The 22,358-nt window shown below is 37.8% G+C and overlaps 2 protein-coding genes across 6 annotated transcripts in view; one reads left to right on the top strand and one right to left on the bottom strand.

Annotated features, from left to right (window-relative positions):
- Nucleotides 1–3,057: 3,057 nt before the first annotated feature.
- Nucleotides 3,058–12,428, bottom strand: IKBIP (IKBKB interacting protein). 2 transcript variants are annotated; one of them, XM_074144362.1, is made up of 4 exons: nt 12,242–12,428; nt 10,408–10,636; nt 8,638–8,755; nt 3,058–4,114 (listed from the first exon to the last, which is right to left on the bottom strand). In XM_074144362.1, the coding sequence occupies exons 2-4, from the start codon at nt 10,599–10,601 to the stop codon at nt 3,359–3,361; spliced, it is 1,068 nt and encodes a 355-aa protein (XP_074000463.1). In that variant the 5' UTR covers nt 10,602–10,636; nt 12,242–12,428; the 3' UTR covers nt 3,058–3,358. The 2 variants fall into 2 exon arrangements, with proteins under 2 accessions (XP_074000463.1, XP_074000462.1); XM_074144361.1 differs by lacking the exons at nt 3,058–4,114; nt 12,242–12,428 and adding an exon at nt 6,874–7,704 and having other exon boundaries at nt 10,408–10,601.
- Nucleotides 12,429–14,508: 2,080 nt separating this feature from the next.
- Nucleotides 14,509–22,358, top strand: part of APAF1 (apoptotic peptidase activating factor 1) — a 34,496-nt gene continuing 26,646 nt past the window's right edge. For 2 of the 4 annotated variants that reach the window (XM_074144360.1, XM_074144357.1), the window contains exons 1-6: nt 14,509–14,646; nt 14,924–15,074; nt 16,381–16,578; nt 17,555–17,738; nt 21,505–21,617; nt 22,150–22,281. In XM_074144360.1, the coding sequence (XP_074000461.1) occupies nt 14,509–14,646; nt 14,924–15,074; nt 16,381–16,578; nt 17,555–17,738; nt 21,505–21,617; nt 22,150–22,281 (916 nt within the window). Of the gene's footprint in view, nt 14,647–14,923; nt 15,114–16,380; nt 16,579–17,554; nt 17,739–21,504; nt 21,618–22,149; nt 22,282–22,358 lie in introns of all 4 variants that reach the window. The other 2 variants (XM_074144359.1, XM_074144356.1) reach the window with 1 other exon arrangement.

Here is a 22,358-nt window from a genome sequence, read left to right as displayed (position 1 = left end):
AAACAAATGGAAAAGACCCTTAAAATCATTGAGTCCAACCGTAAACCTAACCTTGCCAAGCCCACCACTATACCATGTCCCTAAACGCCTTTGTCTTAAGTAGCATAGTTGCAATTTTCATTATTGCCTGAATCTCTCAATCACGTAATAAAATATTTATAGAGTATCGTTGAGTGCCCCTAGAAATCAACTAACAAAGGGGTTGTAGTTTTACTGAGCCAGTTTTACTGGTGGATTGTACTAAACTTAGGTTAGTAATGTGCTTTAAATTTATGAAAAGTACCTCACTCTGCCTCAATTTTTCCCCTGTAGAAAGAGCTTTGCCTCTGTCCTTAGGCCACTGTAATTACAAAGCAACTCTAAAAACTTTCATTTAATTTTTTAGTACAGTGGAGGTGTGTGCTTGAAGGGCACATGAAGATTTGTAATACCTGTGCAGATTATGGGAGAATTACTGATCGCTCACCTTAATTGTGAAGACAATACAGTGGGTGTGTAAATTTTAGATCCAGATTTATTTGTTTTTTAAAAGTCAATTTTACTTTTGTGACTTAAACTTTTTCTTTCTTGCTTGTAGCAACAAAGTTTCTGAAAGGATCGTAATGGTTTGGACCTGCACGTCCTGGGAAGGAAGGGCGGGTGGTCAGCATATGGATAGATAAATTGAAACTAACTGGTTCTGTAACATTTTTTGCATATTTAACTTCCCATGGAGACCGTGGAAAGGACTGTATACTCTGCTCTTCACTGGTAGATGTGTTCTGAGGTTTGGAGGTTAGTCATTTGGGGCTCAAAAGTGAATCAACAGTTGTTTATCCTGGCTTATTATCTGGTTACTCTTCCAAAAATAGCGTGTGCTCTTTTCATCCAGAAAGAACTCTTTGCTGTGTCAAGATGTCTCTGATTTAACTGCAGCTGGACCGTATTTTCCACTTCACAGAATCACAGAATGATATGGGATTGGAAGGGACCTCCGGAGATCATCTAGTCCAACCCCCCTGCCAAAGCAGGTCCACCCAGAGCAGGTTGCACAGGAACATGTGCACGCAAGTTTTGAATGTCTCCAGAGAAGGAGACTCCACCACCCCCCTGGGCAGCCTGTTCCAGTGCTCTGCCACCCTCAAAGTAAAGAAGTTCCTCCTCGTGTTTAGGTGGAACTTCTTATATTCAAGTTTGTGCCCATTTCCTCTTGTCCTATCCCTGGGCACCACTGAAAAAAAGACCGGCCCTGTCCTCTTGACACCCACCCTTTAAGTATTTATGAGCATTGATCAGATTCCCCCTCAGCCTTCTCTTCTCTAGACTAAATAGACCCAAGTCCCTCAGCCTCTCCTCGTAAGGGAGATGCTCCAGGCCCCTAATCATCTTTGTAGCCCTCTGCTGTACCCTCTCCAGCAGTTGCTTGTCCTTCTTGAACTGGGGAGCCCAGAACTGGACTAATACTTGCGTAAGTAAAATGCGTGTGGAGATTTTGCCGAAATCAAGTAAACATCACATTAGTCAGATTCTGTTATCCTTATGGTAAACTCGGATTACCTTCACTCATCTTTTCATAACTTGTGGTGATGGTTGTGTAGCTCCTTGTTTTAAATTCGAAGTCTCAGTTTCTTTCTACAGCGGAAGGCAGATTTATTTGTTGTAGGCAGTCTGTGTTTGCATGAGAAAAGCCGAGCTATTAGCACGTTTTGGGGCAAAAATATTTAGTGCTCTCCTTGATGGGACTAACATGAGCTTGCACGCATCTCAATCCCCCCCAGGATTGGTGGATTCAGTGAAATCTAGGCTTTCATATATAAATGAGAGATTATGTAATCCTCAAACTCTTAGGGAGTATGTATGTGCATGTACATATACATTTTTTCAGGTATGATACAAAACCCCTGCTTTAGCATGGGCTGATCATTCTGGACGTTCTTTAATTTTTCTGTCTCCTTCAAATGCCATTTGGTTCTTTTCAGGGGCTTGCTTAAGAATTGTGTGAAAGAGCAAAGGCCTTGTGGTCTGTCAGGTGGACTGGAAGGGGGTAGAAGAAAATTGGAGGTAGGAATGGAACCATACCAAAAAGAGAAAAACTTAAGGAAACAAAGCATTTGATGTTGACTGAGGGCAACAAAGCAAGCAAGGTATGCAGGGCCAGGAACGTGAAGCAGGCCAGAAGATAGGGAATGCTGCATGAAGATGAGAATAGTGAGGGAGGGGAATGGTTATATCTTCCGTACAATCAAGAGTCTAGTAGCTGTGAGATGTTCAGGTATGACCAACTAAACTGAAAGTTATAAACACCTTACTGTATGCTTACACTTCTTGATATAATTTCACTTACAGGGATTTTCTTAACTGCTGTATCTCTCCAAATGGGTTTTTATAGTCATTTTTATTCCTATTTAATGCACTTTTCCCTCTTTCCTCTGCCAAGCCCGTTCCTGTTATCTTGTTACTTCAGTCTACTGCCTACCACATTTTCAAATGTCTCGAATCTCTTAAACTCTTGCTCTTCACCACAGAAGTAGAGCCAGTGGCTCCTATCAGTCAAACCGTTTGCAGCCTAAATAGCTTCTCTCTGCTAATTCTGCTGCAGAATTCTATAGCGTTTTACAGGCTAAGAAACAATGAACGGATAAAGCTGTTAGGATTCCTGAACAGATACTGTGACATTGGGAGAAAGGCATCAGTAGGGTTAGTAGGTCTTTCAAAGCTTTCAGACCATAGAGTTCAGTGTTTTAAAGACTTAACACAATTACAAAGCCCCAAAGAAAACCTTTTTGCAAGGCATCAGCGCTATTTCTGAGCATTGCTTGCTTCACTGCACTTACCTCTGTAAATACTGATTACTCACAAAAAGAAAAAAAGGAGTGTGCCGTAGTTTAAAAAAATCATACAGTTAATATATTGAGACAGTATTAAATTGCTCCTGCAGTTTGATTAACCCTTGTTTAACTATCTGGAAACTACAATTTTATTCCGTCCTTTGGAGCAGGAAAGGAAAGCTGGAAATCTGTCTGTCTTGGGCCCTACTTTCTTCATAAAAGCAAGCTCCAAAGGTAAGAACAACATTTTATGCTTTAACACTTTTATTGTACAAAACAAGCAATTTATTAAATACAGCATCTGTCATCCTTCGGAAAAAACCCACACATACACAGAGACACGTTTTTTGCTCACGTTACAGCTTGTCCCTTGAAATCAGTATGACTTTTTTTTTCTGTGCTTTACAAAGGCAGAGGACAAATCTCTAGTTAAGTTTCGGTGTGCTTCTAAATGAAGCCTTTAAATGTTGTCTGTCTTCTTAGTACTACACGTGACGGAGTTAACGCTCCTCAAACACTACTGTTCTTTAGGCAGTGACTTTTCACAGCGATCAATTCATGTCCGAAATCTTGGTTATTTCATCTTTCATATCTTTGATCTCAGTTTGAACTCTTGTTAGATTGGCCAATTTCTCATTCAGTAAAGCAATTTCCTTCTCCCGTCGTAATACATCCTCCACTAATCTTCCTATTCTTAGTGTCAGGTCACTTATTAATGGCTCAAAGATGGCAAAATCCTTTTTAAGTTTGTACATCTTGGGTTTTAAATCATTTGCAAATGTAACCGTCTTCAGAACTTTTGCCCTGTCACTTTCGAGATTCAAAAGTCTATCCGAGTGCTTGTTTAAATCGCTTCTTAACTCAGACAATGCTGTCTTAATTTGTTCAATTTTTTTTGCGTTACTGGATGCCAAGCTTTGTAGGTCTGTACTTCGGTCGATGCTACTGGTAAGCAGGTCGCCTATATTTTTCACTGTCTTCTTTTCACCTTTTTCTACTTTATCTTCTAGCGTTTGCAAAGAATCTGTCAGCGCAGTCATATCTGAGACGAGGCCTGAAATGCGCCTTATGTCAGTTTTTACTGTCACAATCGTCAAAGTTACATTTTTTGCTACAGAAGCTGCATTCTCTTCCACACTTGAAACTGCATGGAAAAGAGCTGTTAAATTCTTCTGCAGTTCTTCTTGGTTTTTAATTATGCTGCTAGACCTTGTTTTCATTGTATAAAAATCTTCCTGCAGATGTTTAATGTGAGGAATTATTTGAAGATCTTCAACCTGTTCCATCAAATTCCAAGTCTTTTCACACTATAGGGATACAAATAAAAATATTTGACAAGATTTCTAGTTTATTAACTCACAACAAAATTAAAGCTATACTCTAATAAAATATCTTACTATTCTGATATTGAAATTGCAGAAATATACTTCTGTTGCAACACAACCAAAAATTTCTTTTTTTTTTTTCCCCCTTCAGAATATATAAAAAATTCAGATGTTACTACTTTTTCTATTCTGACAAAAATTACAGGAAGGTGCTATATGACTTTCCAGCATGACCTCTGAAAACACAAGTCATCAAATTCAATTTTCTTCTGATATATGGAAATTTTTGTATTAAGCATACAAAGTGCGTGATCCTGAAAGACACATCATAGAAGACACATGTTGAAGGGCATTCAGAAACATTTTAGAAAGATGCCTACTTTAAAATTCTCTTATCTAACATCATGGACCATAATTGCCTGATGTGATTTTGGTAACCAAAATATATATTTTGAACATGACATTCACAGAAGAAAAAGCCAAAGGAATTAGGCTCGGTTCTCTTTTGTATAAACAGCCACCAAAATACTTTATAAGAAAAATATTACTTAAACAGCCTGCCTCCGTAACAGCTACGTTAGTGAGGGAACCCTCATGCTACTGTTCGATTTTTTAGTAAATTTGCTATTCACTTTTTTTTTTTTTCAATGATTGGTTCTTGGTTTTCAAGTTTGAGAGGAAGAAATGAAAATACCCAAGTGATACGATCCTGTTCAATCCCCAGTCAGTGTAGAACTCGGAGAGAGAAAAACCCCACCAAATGGGCAAACACATTCTAAGAGGCTATAATAAGTTTCAAGTTACTAATCCTTTTCTTAACACTAGTAGTAAAAATATCACCAAAGAAACAAATATTTTTAACTTTGTGATAATGTTGGTCATGCCTCATCAGCACAGAACTGTTTGCTTAAAAACAGAACACTAACATTTAGGTTGTGGAGAGCTGTGCCGGTTTCCTAGTTGTTGCCCTCTAAGGACAAGGGTTTCCTGCTCAATCTCACGTACATTCAGCTTTCAATGGGGTTGGGGTTGATGAAAGACATAATGAAAGACATTAAGAAGCCACCCTTCACTGCATGAAGTAAAAACACACTTGGAAAAAGTATTTAAAACACATTTCCATACAGAATAGTATTTCTTAATGGACAACTGAACACTAAAGTATTTAATCCATACTCTCTTCTGGAAGAGCAATTTATTTTGAATTAGATTTATGCACCAGGACAGGGCAATCTACTGCAATACATCTTTATTGATCTGACTGTAAACAGCTACATAATATATGAAACTGACAGACTTCCTAACAGTAAGAAGTGCTGGTTTAATAGGCTCTTGAATGGGCAGCACTAACTGTTTACTGAAGAGTTCAGTAGAGTTCTAGATAAATGAATGTACAAACCCAGAAAAATTTAACTTAAGCCTGATTAAGTCATAAATGTTGTGGATTCATACTGTTCTCTAAGGTGTCTCCTTTCCTGAGTTCCGAAATCGGGAACCAGGAATTACCAAGACATAAGTCTGTAGACACAAATTTATGGTGGTCCTGAGATCCAAATTTCAATGAACAGCTCTCAGGCCTATGAGGTAGTGCCACATCTGCTGTAAGTAGATCCATTACATCCATAGATAAATCAGATATTCCCTGCCCCTAACTACATAACTCCATGGCTTTCGTTAATTGCTTTTGGAGCTCTTGGTTCACCAAACTTTGGGAAACAATGTCAGTAACACTGTTAAGTATTTTTTTTCCCTTTGGAATGCAAAGCAATACCAGACATATCACGTAGTGTCTAATAGAGAACATTCTACAGAAGAAAAGGTTAATACCGTTTCTAATAGCACCAAAACAAATAAAGAAACAAACAACGCCCACCTGACCAAACTAATAGTGACTGATCACACCAAACTTGCAAATTAAATGATGGAAGAGGAATCTAACAGGAATATCTGTGCATAAGAACTTCAGTCTATATGTAGTCCAAAGACTACAGTGGCAGAACAAAACTATGCCAGTGATTTTAGGAAGTTTGAAAAGGCTGGAAATAGGGTCAAAGGAGCTATTTGCATGGGGTCAAAGAAACAAAAGATAACACCAGCTGCTATGTAAGCCCCTGTCTGTATCTGACAACGTTCTCAGTAAGGGCTACTTTACTCATGTTTTCTGTAATGCTGTTATATCTAAGCTTCAGCTGTTAAAAATCTGCTTAGTGCTTTCCTGCATGTAATAAAATATGTAGATCTCAGATAACAACTCTGACATTGAGAAGTCTGTACCGTAAGCACAAAAACATTACGGTATATAACACATTAAAAGCAAGATACATGTATATCTGCCTAGAGATAACTTAATTGTTTACTGTATTACAAGTCCATGGAATATAATACAAAAAGTAAAAATAGAAAAAAACCAAAGTAGTGAGAATTAAATATAAATTTTAATCTGATAGCTCCATTTTTGACTTTTTTTTCTTAAATCTAAATACTTTGCTTCAAAATCCATTTTAATAAAAATGATCTTTTAAGAAATAAGCTGAAAATAATCCTTAATTTATTTAAGAAAATACTCCTTGCCTCCTCCAATGCAGTATTTCTCGCTCTCTATCCTCTATAAGTTTGCCTTTCAGTCTGATCCAATGCCAATTTAAATTGATGACAATACTTCAGCTACCTTTAACATATGTTAAGAGTCACATTACTTATAATAAAGTGCTCTTTTATCAATGAAAACCCTAAATCCAAATTCACTTATCCCCATTCTGATCATTTTCTAAGTTACAACTTTCTAAAGTTATTTCTTTTGCTTTTGAAGATACTTTTATGTCATGCACTACTTTCTCTAAAACCACTATTTTATTTTGGACTTTGAATGTGCTGTCATTGTACTGTATGTTTTCAAGAACCTTTTGCATTGCCATTGTATCAGAGACAGTTTTCAACATAACATTTTCCACAGTATGTAGCTGTGTCGTCAAGTCCTCTATCTTTTTCTCCATACTTAGCAATTCACTTGATAATCTAAGAATAGAGTGAACAGCATTTTCTATTGTTGGCAAATGGGTCTTGCACTCCTCAATTTTAGGTTCATAGTTCGCAAGTTTCTGATTCAGGTCTGTGTCCTTGGCTACCAGACTATTCTGTTGTTCTTCTAGTTTTTCAACTGCCTTTGCATGTAAGTCCAACTTCTGTTGAATTCTAGAGAATTCATCATCTTCTTGCCTTTTTAGTGTTTTAACATTTCTGGCTGTACTGTCTTCCAAATCTTTTACTTTTTCTGAAAGGGACTTAATTCTTTGGTCAACTTCATTAATTTGGGAAGTAACTTCTGTATGTATGAACTTCGCTTCAGATTTTAAACTACTAGTGTTTGTGTTCATTTCATCCAAGTTTCTTCTCCAGGAATTTGTAACATTTTGGAACTTCTCATTAATGCTCTGCATCTTTATAGAGAGAGTCTGTTCATTGTTCTGAATATCATTTATGGTGTTATGAAGAGAAGGTATTTCCTGCTCAAACTCAGTCATCAGAGAGACAGATGAAGCAGCTTCTCGTAGGATGCTTTCAGAAGACTCAAGCTGCATTAATAACACAAAACAATGTCCATGTCTGCTTAACGAAAACAAGACTAGAAAACCACTTGTTTTTATTTAACAGAGAATAAAGACCCTTAGAAGCTACTTTACTTGTTACAAAGCTCCTATATTTTGTCTTTTAAACATTGTTGATTAACCTAGTATGAAAAAGTCACAGAAAAGGGTATGTTTGTTGTTGAATTTCTATAGAATACATGCCGTTTTCTTTGTTGTCAATCCCTTATTTTCCACAGTGGTTTGGGGGGTTGTTTTGGTTTTAGGTTTTGGGTGTTTTTTGTAAAATATATCACACTACCTAAATCCCATGCAACGTTTTGCAATCTGGAGTAGTATATAAATATCCGAATTACATCATGTATAAATGACATCATTATGAGATCAGTGCTAAAACAACATCACTAGCATAAACCATACTGTACTCCCATCATTATCTGTAAAATATAGGGGATAATTCAGCAGCCACCCCAAGTTTTTCTACTTCAGAATGTCATGCATAGATAAGAAAATAAAATGCAATGAAAAAATATTACTATCACTTAATTATGTCTTTCATATTATTAGAAAAGGTCTACTAAATAAAAATGCCTGTAAATTTTCTTCACATCAATGTATATTAGAATTGTACACAGAGCAATAATGGTAGAATGAAGTATGTACATAAATTTAAGTTTTTAAAAATAGTTTAATATCTAAAAAATAATACTGAGATACAACCACTCTATTCACATACTTCAACAATGGCATGGATTGGCTCATTGTCGCATGAAATGTTCTCCAAAGGCCTATTCTCAGGCAAGTAGAACACATTATGAAAATTTATTTTAAAACAGTGAGTTAAATTTAACTAAATGACAACAAAGTAAAACAATTGGATAATCTCTGGTGAACATTTGACATTAAGATGTTAATTATTACCTTTTTAGAAATTAAGTTAACTTTATTTTCCACATCCAGGAATTTTTCAGCTTCTTGCTGTAAGAAATTGTACTTTTCTTCCATATTAGCAAATTGTTTTGACTGCTGAAATAAGAACCTGTAAATTGCAAGTAAATAAATAGTAAACATAACTACATAATTAGCATATATTAACTATTCCTGGACCTGATACACTGCAATCTGCAACTGTATGAATTTGTCTTCACAGAATTTGCTAGATCAATACATGAGAGAAAAAAAATAATTAGGGTTTAATGAAGGCGATCTGTCTTCATACTGGAGTTATCTTCCCATAGAAGTGGAAAAATAAGGAAACATCCATAGATGTGCTTTGTTTTTACATTGTATGCCATTCAAACAGGAAAAACATCTGATAAGACTGCTGACGTAGGGAGGCCATTATATGCTTGTAATGCACTGCCTCACAATATATTTTATTGATAAAGTATTATTTAACTGGTGGAAATAAAACACAAAAAAAATAATTTTTACTTCCTTGCAAAGCATCACAAAATCATGTATCGAAGCCTTTGGATTTAGAAAGGCTGGTTAACTCTAACGTTGTTTAACTGTAATCACCCAAGAACATATGATGCATTGTGGCAAAGCTTGTATAGCTACTGTTAGGATGATGCCAGCTTTGAACAGACCACAGAGATCTCAATCCTGTACTTCAAACACATACGAGATACATCTGCTGTGAACTTGGGAGGTTTCTGAACTGTAAGCACTTCATAAAGTTAAAAAGAAAATAAGACAACCAAGCAAGAACCCTGGATTTTGCGGATGTTTATGAATCCCTAAACAAAGTTTATTGTAGACTATGGAAGCATCCTCTCAGGAGTAAGAACAATTTTATCTAGAACTATAGATTTTATTTAAAATACTTGTGCTTTCATAAATTGGTATTTATTAGTATATTGAATAGTGATTAGAAGTTTCAAAAGATCTAAAATAGTCTATACAGATAAAGTTAGACAATAAAAGCTAAAATGCTAGCTATAGATAGATACATGCAAACAGACATAAACAGATATACTTAAAACATTAAGCAGAAGCATCAAAGTATTTTATTCTACTATGTCATTCGGTTTCTCAAAGATTTAGATAATGAGATCTGAGTGACGTTAAGAAGAAGTTTTACCTCAATTTTCAGAGTGATGCCTAGAGCGTAATAATCTGGACTAGTTTCTTGCACTAGAGTTCTGAGAATTGCATCATATAATTTCTGCAAGAAGCTCAGTTTCTGATGGAACTAAGGTATCGATGCTGCTAAGATATTCTAAAACATCTTTTACAAAGATATTTGACCTTTACTTGAAGACTCCACCTGATGAACACTTTACCACACTGCTGAGCAAATTATTTACAGAAAAGTCTACATCACTTCTACTGTTAAATTATTTATTACCTGCCAAATGAGCCTTGTTGTACTTAATTGTCAGATTAAGTTGCTCTTCACACTTAGAATGTAGTCTCCAAAGCAGGTATTTACAATTCATGAGCAAGATACCTTTTAAACTTTCAACATGATAGAAAAGATCGAGCTTCTATAATCCCCTCACTCTATACCAGTTTCCACACTTGTGAATACTGCTATTCTTTTCTTGATCCTTCTAGCTTTAACAAATTTCTACAGTCACTTAACCCAAACATTTTATTCAAATGTAACTGATCACATTGCCCGTCACTGAATATGGTATCGAATGCAAAAGAAAATAATAAAATCCACTTTAGAGGGTTACCTACCAGGTCAGCACCAAGCAAAGAGCAAGGAAAAATATGCTTAAGGTTGTCCGTGAGTCCATCCAAAAGGAACTCCGATTATTGCTGGTCCTGGAACTTGCCAGCTTCCCACAATTACTGTGCTTCTCAACTTTTTGTGAACCCTCATTGGTCTTGGATGAAGAAATATCTTTCTTCCTCTGCTTAACTTCAGGCATTTTGTGCTCTTAAAAAGTAGAAGCAAAGGAGAGAGCTAGGGGAAAAAAAAAAACACAAAACCGAAAAGTAGTTACTTCTAAGCACCCCCAAATATAACCTTTTGCCCTTTAGTTACACAAACAAAGCCCCACAAATGTTTCCTTCGGTGATTACTATGTTTGCTAGTTATGTGAACTTTTGTAAAGTGTCATAATACTTTCATAAGGCTTTGTGAACATTTCTGTTTTCTATACTATAGAGCACTGCTTTTTTTTCTCAAACTGAACTGAGTTTTTGGGCATCAGCCAATTTCACCTTTCCAGAAATATTTCATCTGTTGTACAATAAGCCATTTTGAAGATATATTTTAAATCACGAATGAAAGCACGATATTTATTTATAGAGTTGATTACTGTTGCAATTTCATCAGGAATTTCATTATGATGTTTTACTTGTAGATTTTAAAAAAATAAATACCTACTCCACATTAAAGTGGAAAATGAATTTTCTTTCTTAGAAATGGGACTGCAAATCAAGCTTTAATTTAGTAATAGTTCTGTTGTAATGATTTCATGTCATTTGTAAAACCACAGACATCAGTTAATAGAAAGCCATGAATATAAAAATACAGAAGATTAATGAAATAATGCATCTAGAGAAAAGAAAAGGTATACTTTCCTCTTTGTTAAAATGAAGGTCGGAATAGATTCGGGCAATATGAATCTCCAGTGTCGAGGAATACAAAAGCTCATGTTCTAACCAAGTGGAAGTACAGAGTGGCATTTTCAAGTCTAAGATCTTCCCCACGCTGCTCAAAATAATAGACTAGACCCTTGGTGGATTCGGTTTAGCACAATTTAAGACAAAAATGTGCTTCCTTCTGGACCATTTCCAGGATTGCTGCTTAGTCCCATGTCAAAATATAAATATTTAAATATTAAAGATACTTACATAGTCGCATACATGTGACAGATTTAGATTTTAAACAGTGCCTTTTACACAAGAGTATGAAGCTGTTTGTGAGTCACGCTACTAGGAAGTATGCTCAGAGTTTGAAGTAAAAACATCTCTTGCTCTCAAAAAAAAAAAAAAGCAATAAATGCCATTTTGTAACTTTTAAAACACCTTTGGGATTAAGAGCACGTATTATGAAGTTAAAAAAAAAAAACTGAATGGTAGTTAATGACATAGCTTAATATAGGACCAACAACTCAGCTTTAACTCCAAAGCGCAGCCCCGCGTAGGGCAGAGGAACGACCCGCAGCTCCCCACAGAGACCCTCCCAGGTCCTTCCTCGCCCCCCTTTCTCCCCACCCCAGCCCTGCCTGCGCTCGGCCCGGGGCACTGAAAGTGACCGACTGCCCCCTCCCTTCCAGCGCGCTTCCACATCCCCTCTGCCCTCGGGAAACTCCCCCAGCCCAGGAGCCCCCCGGCCGCCCCGGGAACAGGCCTGCGGGCCACCACCCGCCTTCCCCGGACACCTCCCGCGGCCCTGTCGTTCCAACGGCCACACGCGGTGCCACCGACCCGCCAGCACTTCGGGCCGCCTTTCCCCCGCCTTCAGCACCCGCTCCGGCCGCTGTCTCGCTCCTCCACCGGGGCACCCTTAGCGGCAAGGCGGGGAGGGCCGTTACCACGCTGACACGTCCCGGGGCCCCACCTCTGGCTGGGGCCAGCGCCTAGCGCCGCGCTCCGTTGGCAGCTGCTCCCTCAACCTCCGCCGCGCCGTTGCAGCCGTTGGCCGCCGCTCCCTCAGCCCCCACCGCGCCACGTCAGGCGCGCTACCGCCGCTCCGCCGAGGCGGCTGAGCCTCCGCGCCGGCGCGGGAGCGCCGGGCTTTGTTCCGCGGGGGGTCGGGCTGCCGGCGGCGGCCGGGGCGGGCAGCGGGCCGGGCCGGCCCTTCTCCCAGCCCCGGGGGCCGGAAGGAGGAAGTGCTGGCGCCGCGCTGCTTCCCCGGTGACAGGGTAGAGGCTTCTCCTCAGGGCAAGGCGAAAACTTGTTGCCGGCGGCTCCTGACGGCCCCGCGCTGCCCGGCAGGTGAGCGGCGGTGGCGGAGAGGGAGGGAGGGAGGCGGGACGGGACGGGACGGGGCGAGGAAGGACCATGCCCGGGCAGTTTCCCTGCGTGGCCCCTGAGGCTGGCTCCAGCCCGCGGCTCCGGGTCTGCCTGCTGCGGGGGCCGCTCGCCGCCCCCGCCTCGCGGGGTAATGGAGGAGGTGGCCGAGCAGAGCCCCGGCGGGGTGGGGGCGGCGGCGGCGGCGGGCGGCTGGTCTGACCGAGCGCTCCGGTTTCTGTTTCGTTCTCCCTGCGGCTGGTAGCGGCGGCTGCGGTGAGGCGTGTCTGGGTGTGAGGTAACCTTTTGTTTTGTGTGTTTGTAGGGTGCTTTCTTTTTGTACGTGCTTCACGCGTGGACTGATTATTACTGTTTTTTTCTTAACCTGGACGTTTTTCGACTGGGGAGCTTTCATGCGGTGCGGTGGGGTGAAGGAGGGGTGAAAGACTTTCCTAACCGTGTAATTTCCAGTGAAAATAGGAAATTCTGTCGGTACGGCGGAAGAGGCACTCCCATCACGGGCTTATCCATAGGTAGCTCTTCTGCATCTACCCGGCTCCTGAAGGAGGGAGTGAAGGAAAAGGTGAGAGCACTTGTGCAGGCTGCCCTGTGGAGGAGCTTGAAATTGCCTACGGAGCCTTCGGTCCTTGCGCGGGAGTGTGATCATTTTGATCATTAGGGACTCTCAGGGGCAGCTGATCAGTACTGGGAAACCTTTACATGGTGGACAATGGTTTTCACCTTCTTTTATCTTCAAGCATTTTTTTTTTTTTAATGACATACACAACTATAAATTTGCATTCTTCGTTTATCAGATGCTGATAGAGGAAGATACAGATCAGTTATTGACAGCGTGAAGCGCTTCATTTTTCATCATGTCTTAAGGTCTGGCTGTACTTGTATGGAGTCTTGGTCTTGGAGACAGCATCGAGTTTATCTCATGGGATTTGGTACACAGGGAATTTATTTTCTATTGTAGTTCTGCCCAGTGCTGTCAGCCATGAGACCAGTCCTCTTTCTTATCCTGTTGTCTCAGTCACATGATCCAAGGACTTAAAAAATTTGAGTGATGCAGTGGTAGGGGAAAAGACTTTTTCATAGAGACACTTAGCAAGTTCCTAGTGTGTGAGAAGCTTGCACAGACTGTGGTTCGTTGGTTCTGCAACTGTTCATGAACATAAATTCGTAGAAAAGTGGAAAAGGACTCAGGATTTTTTTTTCTCCACAAATTAGCAGTACATGTCTGGGTTTTTTAATGAAAACTTCCATTCGTGTAGTGGCCACAAGAGTTTTACTGTGAGTCTAGTTGTTAAAGATTGAAATTATTTTTATATCTGTTTTATATGCCTCCAATGGAGCAGTTGGAGAAATACTGTAGTCAGATTAATTCTAATAATGCCCAGCTGGATGTCTTTATTAAACATAATAGCATATGGTATCTAAATAATATTCCAAGAATACTATTCATATTCACAGTAGCTTGTGATCTATTACAACTTAAATATTAATATGCCTTTTTTTACTCTGTTGAAAAGGAATTATATTAGATTTTTCTCAGTGTTTTCTTGCTGCTACTGTACTGTCTAGCCAAGCTGGACTAGTGAGTCAAACAGTGTAATTAAATCCATATAACAATAGAATGAAAGTCTCTTATCAAGGCAGAAAATGAAAAGAAAACAAAAAACAAGCTAATTTTTTTAACTTTCTGCAGTTTGTAGTATAAGCTTGCCTGAAACTTCACTGTATTTTCTGCTAATGCAGCTGCTCTGCTTTTTCTGACTTTAAAATTCGTAAACTATTTTAAAACTCTCTTCCTTGTACTTGTAAGTTATGTTTTGATTCTGCCTTGACTTTTTTCTTAAATGCTGAAGAAATATGGATGTGAAGAGTAGAAATTATTTACTTATGAATCGCCAGGCATTGGAAAAAGACATCAAGACCTCTTATATCATGGATCGTATGATTTCTGATGAAGTACTGACATTACAGGAGGAGGAGAAAGTGAAACAACAGGTAGAATTGTCTCTCACTGTTTTTTATCTTCCTAGTCTGTTCATATGTTTTATCGTTCTTTTAAAAAATAATACTTTCTGTCTATCTCATTGCTGGATTCAGCAAATTTGTAAGCATATGCTTAACATGCAGTTTTTGTCATATTTCATAAGGTAGAGTTACGTGCTTGGTCAAGTTGAAGGCGATAAACGGTCTGTATTTGACAGAGTGATAGATAACATGATTTCTGAGGTCTCTTAGTTTTTTATAACATCTCTTTTAATGTTTTTTTTTCTAGAGTACACGGAAGGAGCGAGCAGCTATGCTAATAAACATTATTCTTACAAAAGATAATAATTCATATAGATCCTTTTATAATGCACTACTTCATGAAGGGTACAGAGATCTTGCTGCGCTTCTTCAGGATGGCATCCCTTCCATCTCCTCTGGTAATGGAAAGAGTTCAATGGATGGAATGACTTCATATGGTCAGTATAACTACAGCTATCTCTGTGCTTGAAAGTAGAGACAAGTTGTATTTTTTATTCCTTACTAATTGACTATCTATAATACCTCTTCCAATGAAAATGGAGTAGTTGGTGCATTCGCTTATTTTAGTAGTGTAGGCAGTATTTCTGTATTTCATAATTTAATACGGCAGGAGAGTTACAACAGTACTACTTTCATAGGTCATCCTGAAAATGTTCATATTTAGTAATGTTTATTTTAAAGAACAGGACACCTGAAGCTCTCACATTTTTCTCTACATTGTAACATTTTTCTTGTATGTGAAAGAAAGACTCTTATTTGTATGTATTAAAGAAGCTGTATCTAACATAAAAAAAGTTGTAGCCTCCAAAATCCTGACACTTCTTTTGAAGAGTAATCTGTAATCTCTCATCCTACATTCCAATAGTTGATCTAGTTAATAGATTTTAATTCTCTACACCAGATCTTTTAATTACCCTAAATAAGTTTCTAACTTTTACCTACATTGTCACCAGTATCGTCTTTGATTGCCATGAAATAAACTGGTAGTTTCTAATGGGAAGAACCTTTGAACTGCATATGGCTAAATGCCATATTTACTGTTACTCTGTATTTTAAGAAGTGTCATAGACATGGAATTTGATTACCTGTTCCTAGAGCTTATCAGTATAATATGGCACTGCATATGGCCACTTTGTGGCCAGCAGTGGACAGATAAAGTGCACATTTCCTTTCCTGCTATGCTTTACCTGCTCTATTGGAGGTTGTGCTATGTAAGCTCAAATCAAAGGAAGTCTTGCTTGGATCACAATGCTGTGCTGTTAACTACAAAGTAAGCGCCTTACACAGCATGTTTTTTTTTCCTGCTGTATCCGTGGGGTGGTAACTTCTGGTTGGAAAAGTGACTTGTCAGTTGGGTATAGTAATGTTGAGTACCTATGTCTGCTTGCCACAGTTTCTACTGGAGCTGTTATCTTTTCCCTTCTAGGGATTGATGTAACTAGCTTGCATGAAATGTAGTTACTAATTGTGACACTATTGCAGGTGGCAGGCTAGTTACCAGCTAAGTAACTTATTTCTAAAAAACAATATTTTTTCAGTATTTGATGTTGTGAGTCCAGTAGTTTTTAGAGCATTTGTATGGGACACAAGTTGGGGGAGGGAGGCCACTAGTTATTTGGGGTGGGGAGTTGTTTGGTTTGGTTAGAAGAAGCATCACATATATAAATTACTTCTTACTTTCATATATCTTGTTTTTAACTTTAGTTAAGACAATTCTCTGCGAAGGAGGTGTGCCACAGAGACCGGTTGTGTTTGTCACTCGGCCAAAACTGGTAGATGCTATTAAACAGAAACTGTGCTGCTTGGGAAGTGATCCAGGCTGGGTCACAGTTTATGGAATGGCAGGTTGTGGGAAGACTGTTTTAACAGCAGAAGCTTTAAGGGATCATCAGCTCTTGGAAGGTACTTTTAGAAAAAAATAAATTGATATTTTTATAAAAATTACTACAGGTGTATGCATATTGGACATATATGGCAAAGTATATAATTTGAAAGTAATTTAAGATTTAGGTTTCTAAGTTCCTTAGGTGCTTCTGAAGTATTTGCTTGCATCTTACAGCTTTCATAACCGTTTAGTGCTCTAGGACCAATAAATATTTTACTAATTAATAGAAAAAGATTCTGAATAGCTTTTCATCTTGCAATCTGCTTTGGTTTATGAGAGTAGATACATCCTTAATTAACTTGAAATTGTTATTTCTGTTTGTGCAAAATGATCATATTTAGTGTTTATTCCTTTTGGGCATTGCTTGTTAAGTCCTCAGACTCTTCCCCTTGCTATGTGAGTTAAAAAAATCTTCTTTTACATATATTTTAATAATGGCAAGCATTTGTGGAGTGTTTACACTAGTATCACTTTTAAGTTAAAGGATATCATAAATGAAACCATAAAATTATTATTTTTTTTTTCCCAGCATAGGACTTGGAGGAGAAAGTGGGACGCAGGCATTAGAAAACATGATGTAGAGATAGATACAGGATCCTCTGCTGCAGCTGACTTTTCTAGATGCTTTCATGTTCACTGTTTTGGGATAATTTTCACATTCCAGACTCTGAACTCCTGCAGTAGTACAGGGTGGAAGAAAGTAAATGCTAAGTCAGACTGTCAGGAAGATGGATGCAGAAGGCGTTGTCAAGGGACAGGCAGGACGGCATGCAGAGAGAAGGGATGACAGCATCAGTGATAGTGTGAATTCTCTGTGGGAACTTGCCCTACAGAGCCTGTTCCTTTAAAACTAAAACGTAGTGGTATTGTAGAACCATCTTTCTGTGTTAATGGTAGAGTTGCAATGGGTTAGCTTGCAATAGACTTTAAAGTTTTATATTTTAATTGAAATTGAAATTTAATTGAATTGATTAACACTGCATTTCTTGTTAGATTACTTCCCAGGAGGAGTTCACTGGATCTCTGTTGGAAAACAGGACAAAGCAGGGCTCCTAATAAAACTTCAGAATCTATGTAGCAGATTGGAACACGACTCTACTCTTTCACAAAGGCCACCACTTAACATTGAAGAGGCTAAAGATCGTCTTCGTTTGCTGATGCTACGCAAATATCCCAGGTGATGTCAGTAAAATGAAACACCATTCTTTAACTGATAAAACTTTGCAGAGTAACTTTGGTCTAATCGTCTAAGGTGTCTGTGTTGTGGTTACATGTCTCCGTGATGTGGGTTTTTGGTTTTGTTTTTTGAAAAACACAACTTCATAACTCTTCCACTTTTTGCTTTCCCTTTTTCTGTTTTACTGTAGCTAATTAGGAAGTGTTATTCAAGGTGAAACTGACAATACTTCTAGAATTTTAGTTCTCGTGTAGGGGTTCCTGTTAAAATTTTCTAAATTACTGACTTGCATGTGATAAAAGAATAAGTAAGTTCAGATAAGTGTACAAAAGCTGAAAGGTAAATAAATGCTAGTGGCAGATGTATAATATACTTAGTATAACTGTCCCTGTTTAGATGTTGGTTTGTTGTTTTTTTTTTTCAATGGGGTAACAGAAGGGTTACATTGTAGGCTTGACCTGGATATGAATATGTTTAGTAGGCTAATAAGACTTCTGCTAACAAAATATGTTAATCAGCTGTGCAGGAGTCACACTTGCTTGAAAAATTATTAGTCATTGAATAATGAAGGTTGGGAACAAACAGTTGGAAATAAGAATTGCTCTAACTTTCAGTGTTCTCATTGTGTATGTAGAGTGCTTCGCTGATGTGTGAGTATCATACAGCAGTAAAAGGGTGTGTATCACTGCCAAAAATTTTTCCTTTCCAGAACAGCTGATGTCTTTTTAAAGTGTTTGCTCTAGAGTTATCACAATGAAAGCAGGTTTTCATGATATGATCAATTATTGCCAAGAAACCAGTTGCTTTCAAACTTAAGGAAAAATGACTTAATTTAATCAAGCAGCGTCTCAGTCACTGCACAGCTTTTTTCATCTTTGAGCAGTAGTTTTTGTTATTTCTTGAGGATTTCATTACTCTCTGGGAAAATTTGCATTAAGCTAAACAAGCCTGCACCTGAGTGAGATATCTCAGTAATAATACTCCAATCTTGTGACATAAAGTAGAAGAATACTGGCATTTTTGTACAGGAAAAAAAATCTTGTGAAGAAAAGATTTGAAAAACACTGCCAGGTCCTCCACAAGGAAATCTTTCATTTTTTTGTAGGAGTCTTATATGAAAAGTACAAACAAGACACTTTCAAGGGTAGTTGTCTCCATTGACACAATTCTTGTTATTTTTTGTTCATTAACAAACCCAAAATCTTCAATGCAAAAGAATTTGGATGTTTAACTCATGCACAATATTACAGTCTCTTCTGAGTAGAAGGGAGAACTGTGTGCTGTTTTCTTTTAAGATGTATTCCTACGGCATCGTGAAATGTTCCAGAAGTTGGCAGCCACTGTACAGCCAAATAACATGACAGCCTAACATGGTTGATACTCTTTGTAGTGCACAAAGTGACTCATTTGAGAGGTACTTACTGTGTTTTGTCAAAAGAGTTCCTGTATGCTAAGGAAACTTAAGTGGAAAAGAGAAAACGCCAGCTTTGGAAACAATTAGGCAATTGGTTTTATTTGCGGGCATTTCAGTGCCAGCTGTGGCAGTGTCTTCTTTATAGACTGCCAGATATCTCATGTAGGATGCTGTTGACCTGACAATGTTCATTATCTGTTTCAAGATAGAGTAACAGATGTTAGATAGGAGTATTGCAGAGAATGACTGCACCTCAAGGAAAAAGTACAAGAGTTGATTAATAAACTTTTCTAGTCTGTCTGCTTTTCACCATTATGAAACCATGTTAATGTGATCACACTGTTCATCTTAGTCCTTTTTATCCTTTCCTTTCTCTGCCTCTATCCTAAACACTTTGATGATATTGCCAAAAATGACTCTAAAGGTAGGAACTTTGTATCTTTAAAAATTCTGTAAGTTTATGAAAAGCTGACAGTCGGATAAAGAAGAGAAATCTAAGAAGGTGCTTTCAGTGGTGAAAAGGAGTATACAGAATGAATTGATAGGAAACATATTTTGTTGCCTTGCTAACTGGCCAGCATGGATACATGAGCTGGGAACAGGCTACAACCTGTGCTGCATCTTGCCCAGTTAGGTATATGTGAGAACGCTGTAGAACAAACTGAAAGTCTTGTTGATGATGGGTTATCTGGGAAATCAGTGGGCATGGGAGGAGGCAGAGGGGAATGTAGTGGAGAGCGAGGTTCGTAGGGTGCAAATGTATTTGAAACTAAGCTTCACTAGTTCTGCGGCTTGCGGAACTTGCTCTGCACTGGATTTTTCTTTGGTGACAAAAAGTCACTTCAGCTATTCTAGATTCAGATTGTGAGTCCAGTACATTTCTTGGGATTAAAGTATTAGTCAAATGAAAACTTTCTGAGCAAAGTATCGTTATGTATTTTGTTGGATTATGGTTGAAGAGATTGAAGCTATGATATTCTTTAAAGAAAGAAATTTCAGAATTAAATCTCCTGTGATTGTTATCACAGTGTTTTGGGTGGTTTTTTTTTTTTGTTCTTTTTTGGTTTGTTTTGATTTTTTTACAATCTTAATTAGGCTTTAAGATTTGTTTGTGTGGTTGGGGAAGAAAGTCACAGATACCAAAAGACTGAGAGGATTTTGAAGTTCTCAGATTAATTAAAAGCATAAAATCAGTCTGTAATTCATGCTGCTCAGCATATTTTCAAGTGTGAAAATATCACAAAATTAGTCATTTATGGCTATGATAGCATTCTTGTCAACCCTCTGATTTATCAAAAGGGTGTTAATAGAGCAGTTGTATAAAAATGAGACATAGGTATCCGAGACTTACACACAACTTTGGAAATGTGGTATAGTGTGTGTGCACGTGTTAAGAAGGACAAAATCCTTATTTATAAGCATTGATGGCATAAGTGTCATTTAGCTAAAGAAAAATGTGGAAGTCTTGGAATGCTTCAGTGGGAATTGGGCAATTTAACCAATGACTAGTGTAGCTGAAATCTCCATCCCTTTAAAAAAAAAAAGGCAATAAATACAAACAATATGCAGGATTTGGTTTCAATAACTTTATTTCCTCCACAAAACACACAGAATATAAATAACTGGTATTTCTTTACATTAATCTACTTGCCAGCTAATCTTTTTGACTTCTTACTCCCTTGGAACCAACCTTTTAAAAACAACTTTCAGTAACTTCTTTGTCAGATATAGGCAGGTGTAGGGAAGTCTACTTTACGTCATTCTGATGAGATTCCACGTGGTAACCTACAAACGTGACTAGCCATAGGATTTGAATATGTAGTCACTATAAAATGTTGTTTATGTAAAAAGAACCTTATCATCCAAAACAATTCCTTCATGAGAGGAATTGTATCTGAAGATACAAGAACAAAACAGAAAACTCTTGAGTCAAAAGGAAACTGAAATGGTTTCTCCCACAAAGCTTATCGCTAACCTGTGTCAAGCAGAGTTTTTATCTACTCCTATAGAACTTTTTTCTTCGCTTATGGTATCTGACAACATGAAAAGCAGAGTAAACATTTCTGTTTTTACTGGCATCTACTAATGGAAATATTTCTCAAAACTTTATTGTTTACGCTTCAATTGTAGCTATAAAGCAGTAAATGGTAAAAATTCATTTTTTTAGAGAGATTTGCATTCAGCTTTCTTGCACAGTGTTTAATGCCTTCTTAAGATTTTCTGCATATTAATATAAAAGTTATGCAATGATACATTGGAAATTCTGTAAATGTCGTTTCATTATTAAAATGAAATGCTGCATTTCAGCACTAATAGTTGATCTGACATCTGCAATATTTCTTCTTGCACTAGATCTCTTTTGATCCTGGATGACATTTGGGATTCCTGGGTATTAAAAGCATTTGATAATCAATGTCAGGTTCTTATCACCAGCAGGGACAGGAGCGTAACAGATGCTGTGGCTGGTAAGGAACAGTTTCCTCTCCTGCATTACATACTGTGTGTGTATATGTATGCAATTTGTTCTTGTGAACTTTTAAAAGAATCTAATAGCATCTGTGATTATCAACTTCTGCGCAAGTAGCAAAGTTTTAGAATTCTGCTCTGTAAGACTTTGTGCTCTTTGTGAAATAAATGTTATATGTTATTCTGAAAGTTATACGTATACTTTGAAGAGTGCAATGATTCTCAACAGGATAAATTAACCTGTGTGACACTGCTGCTGTTAGACTGATTATCTCTGTGGTATTAAGCAGTCATCACAACGATGTGCCCATAATGTATTTGTAATCATTAGATTATAGTCTAATTTTTTGTCTCTCTAATGCGAACTTGATTCTGATAAGTAGAATTGATACTCTTAGTATTCAGCATTTAAAATACTATGCATAAAATTATGAGCCGGGTCCTTTGCTTCAGGTTTTGCTTGGAAAATACTCTCAATTTCCATAGGATTTGTTACATTCTTTTAATTTTTTTCCATGTTTCTATGTCTAGGCAATAAATATGAGGTTCATGTGGAAAGTGGACTAGCACATGAGAAAGGACTGGAGATTTTATCCCTATTTGTGAATACAAAAATATCAGAACTGCCAGAACAAGCTAACTGTCTTGTAAGGGAATGCAAAGGTATGCTTTTATGTAAGGGAATGCTTGCTGCCCTTTAACATACCATTTACCACTGAATGTATTTTTTTTTTCTTCTA

Source organism: Numenius arquata, chromosome 2 (assembly GCF_964106895.1).
Source record: "Numenius arquata chromosome 2, bNumArq3.hap1.1, whole genome shotgun sequence".
Classification (NCBI taxonomy): Eukaryota; Metazoa; Chordata; class Aves; order Charadriiformes; family Scolopacidae; genus Numenius; species Numenius arquata.
Note: the sequence above shows the minus strand (reverse complement) of the source record. Positions and strands in the feature narration are given on the sequence as shown.

What these genes read in the sequence shown, in the direction of transcription:
- IKBIP (XM_074144361.1), bottom strand. Translation starts at nt 10,601, where the DNA reads ATGCCTGAAGTTAAGCAGAGGAAGAAAGATATTTCTTCATCCAAGACC. An exon ending in CTTTGCTTGGTGCTGACCTG is followed by an intron (nt 8,756 to 10,407) that starts GTAGGTAACCCT and finishes TGCAATTTACAG; the next exon opens with GTTCTTATTTCAGCAGTCAA. An exon ending in TTAACTTAATTTCTAAAAAG is followed by an intron (nt 7,705 to 8,637) that starts GTAATAATTAAC and finishes TTATTAATGCAG; the next exon opens with CTTGAGTCTTCTGAAAGCAT.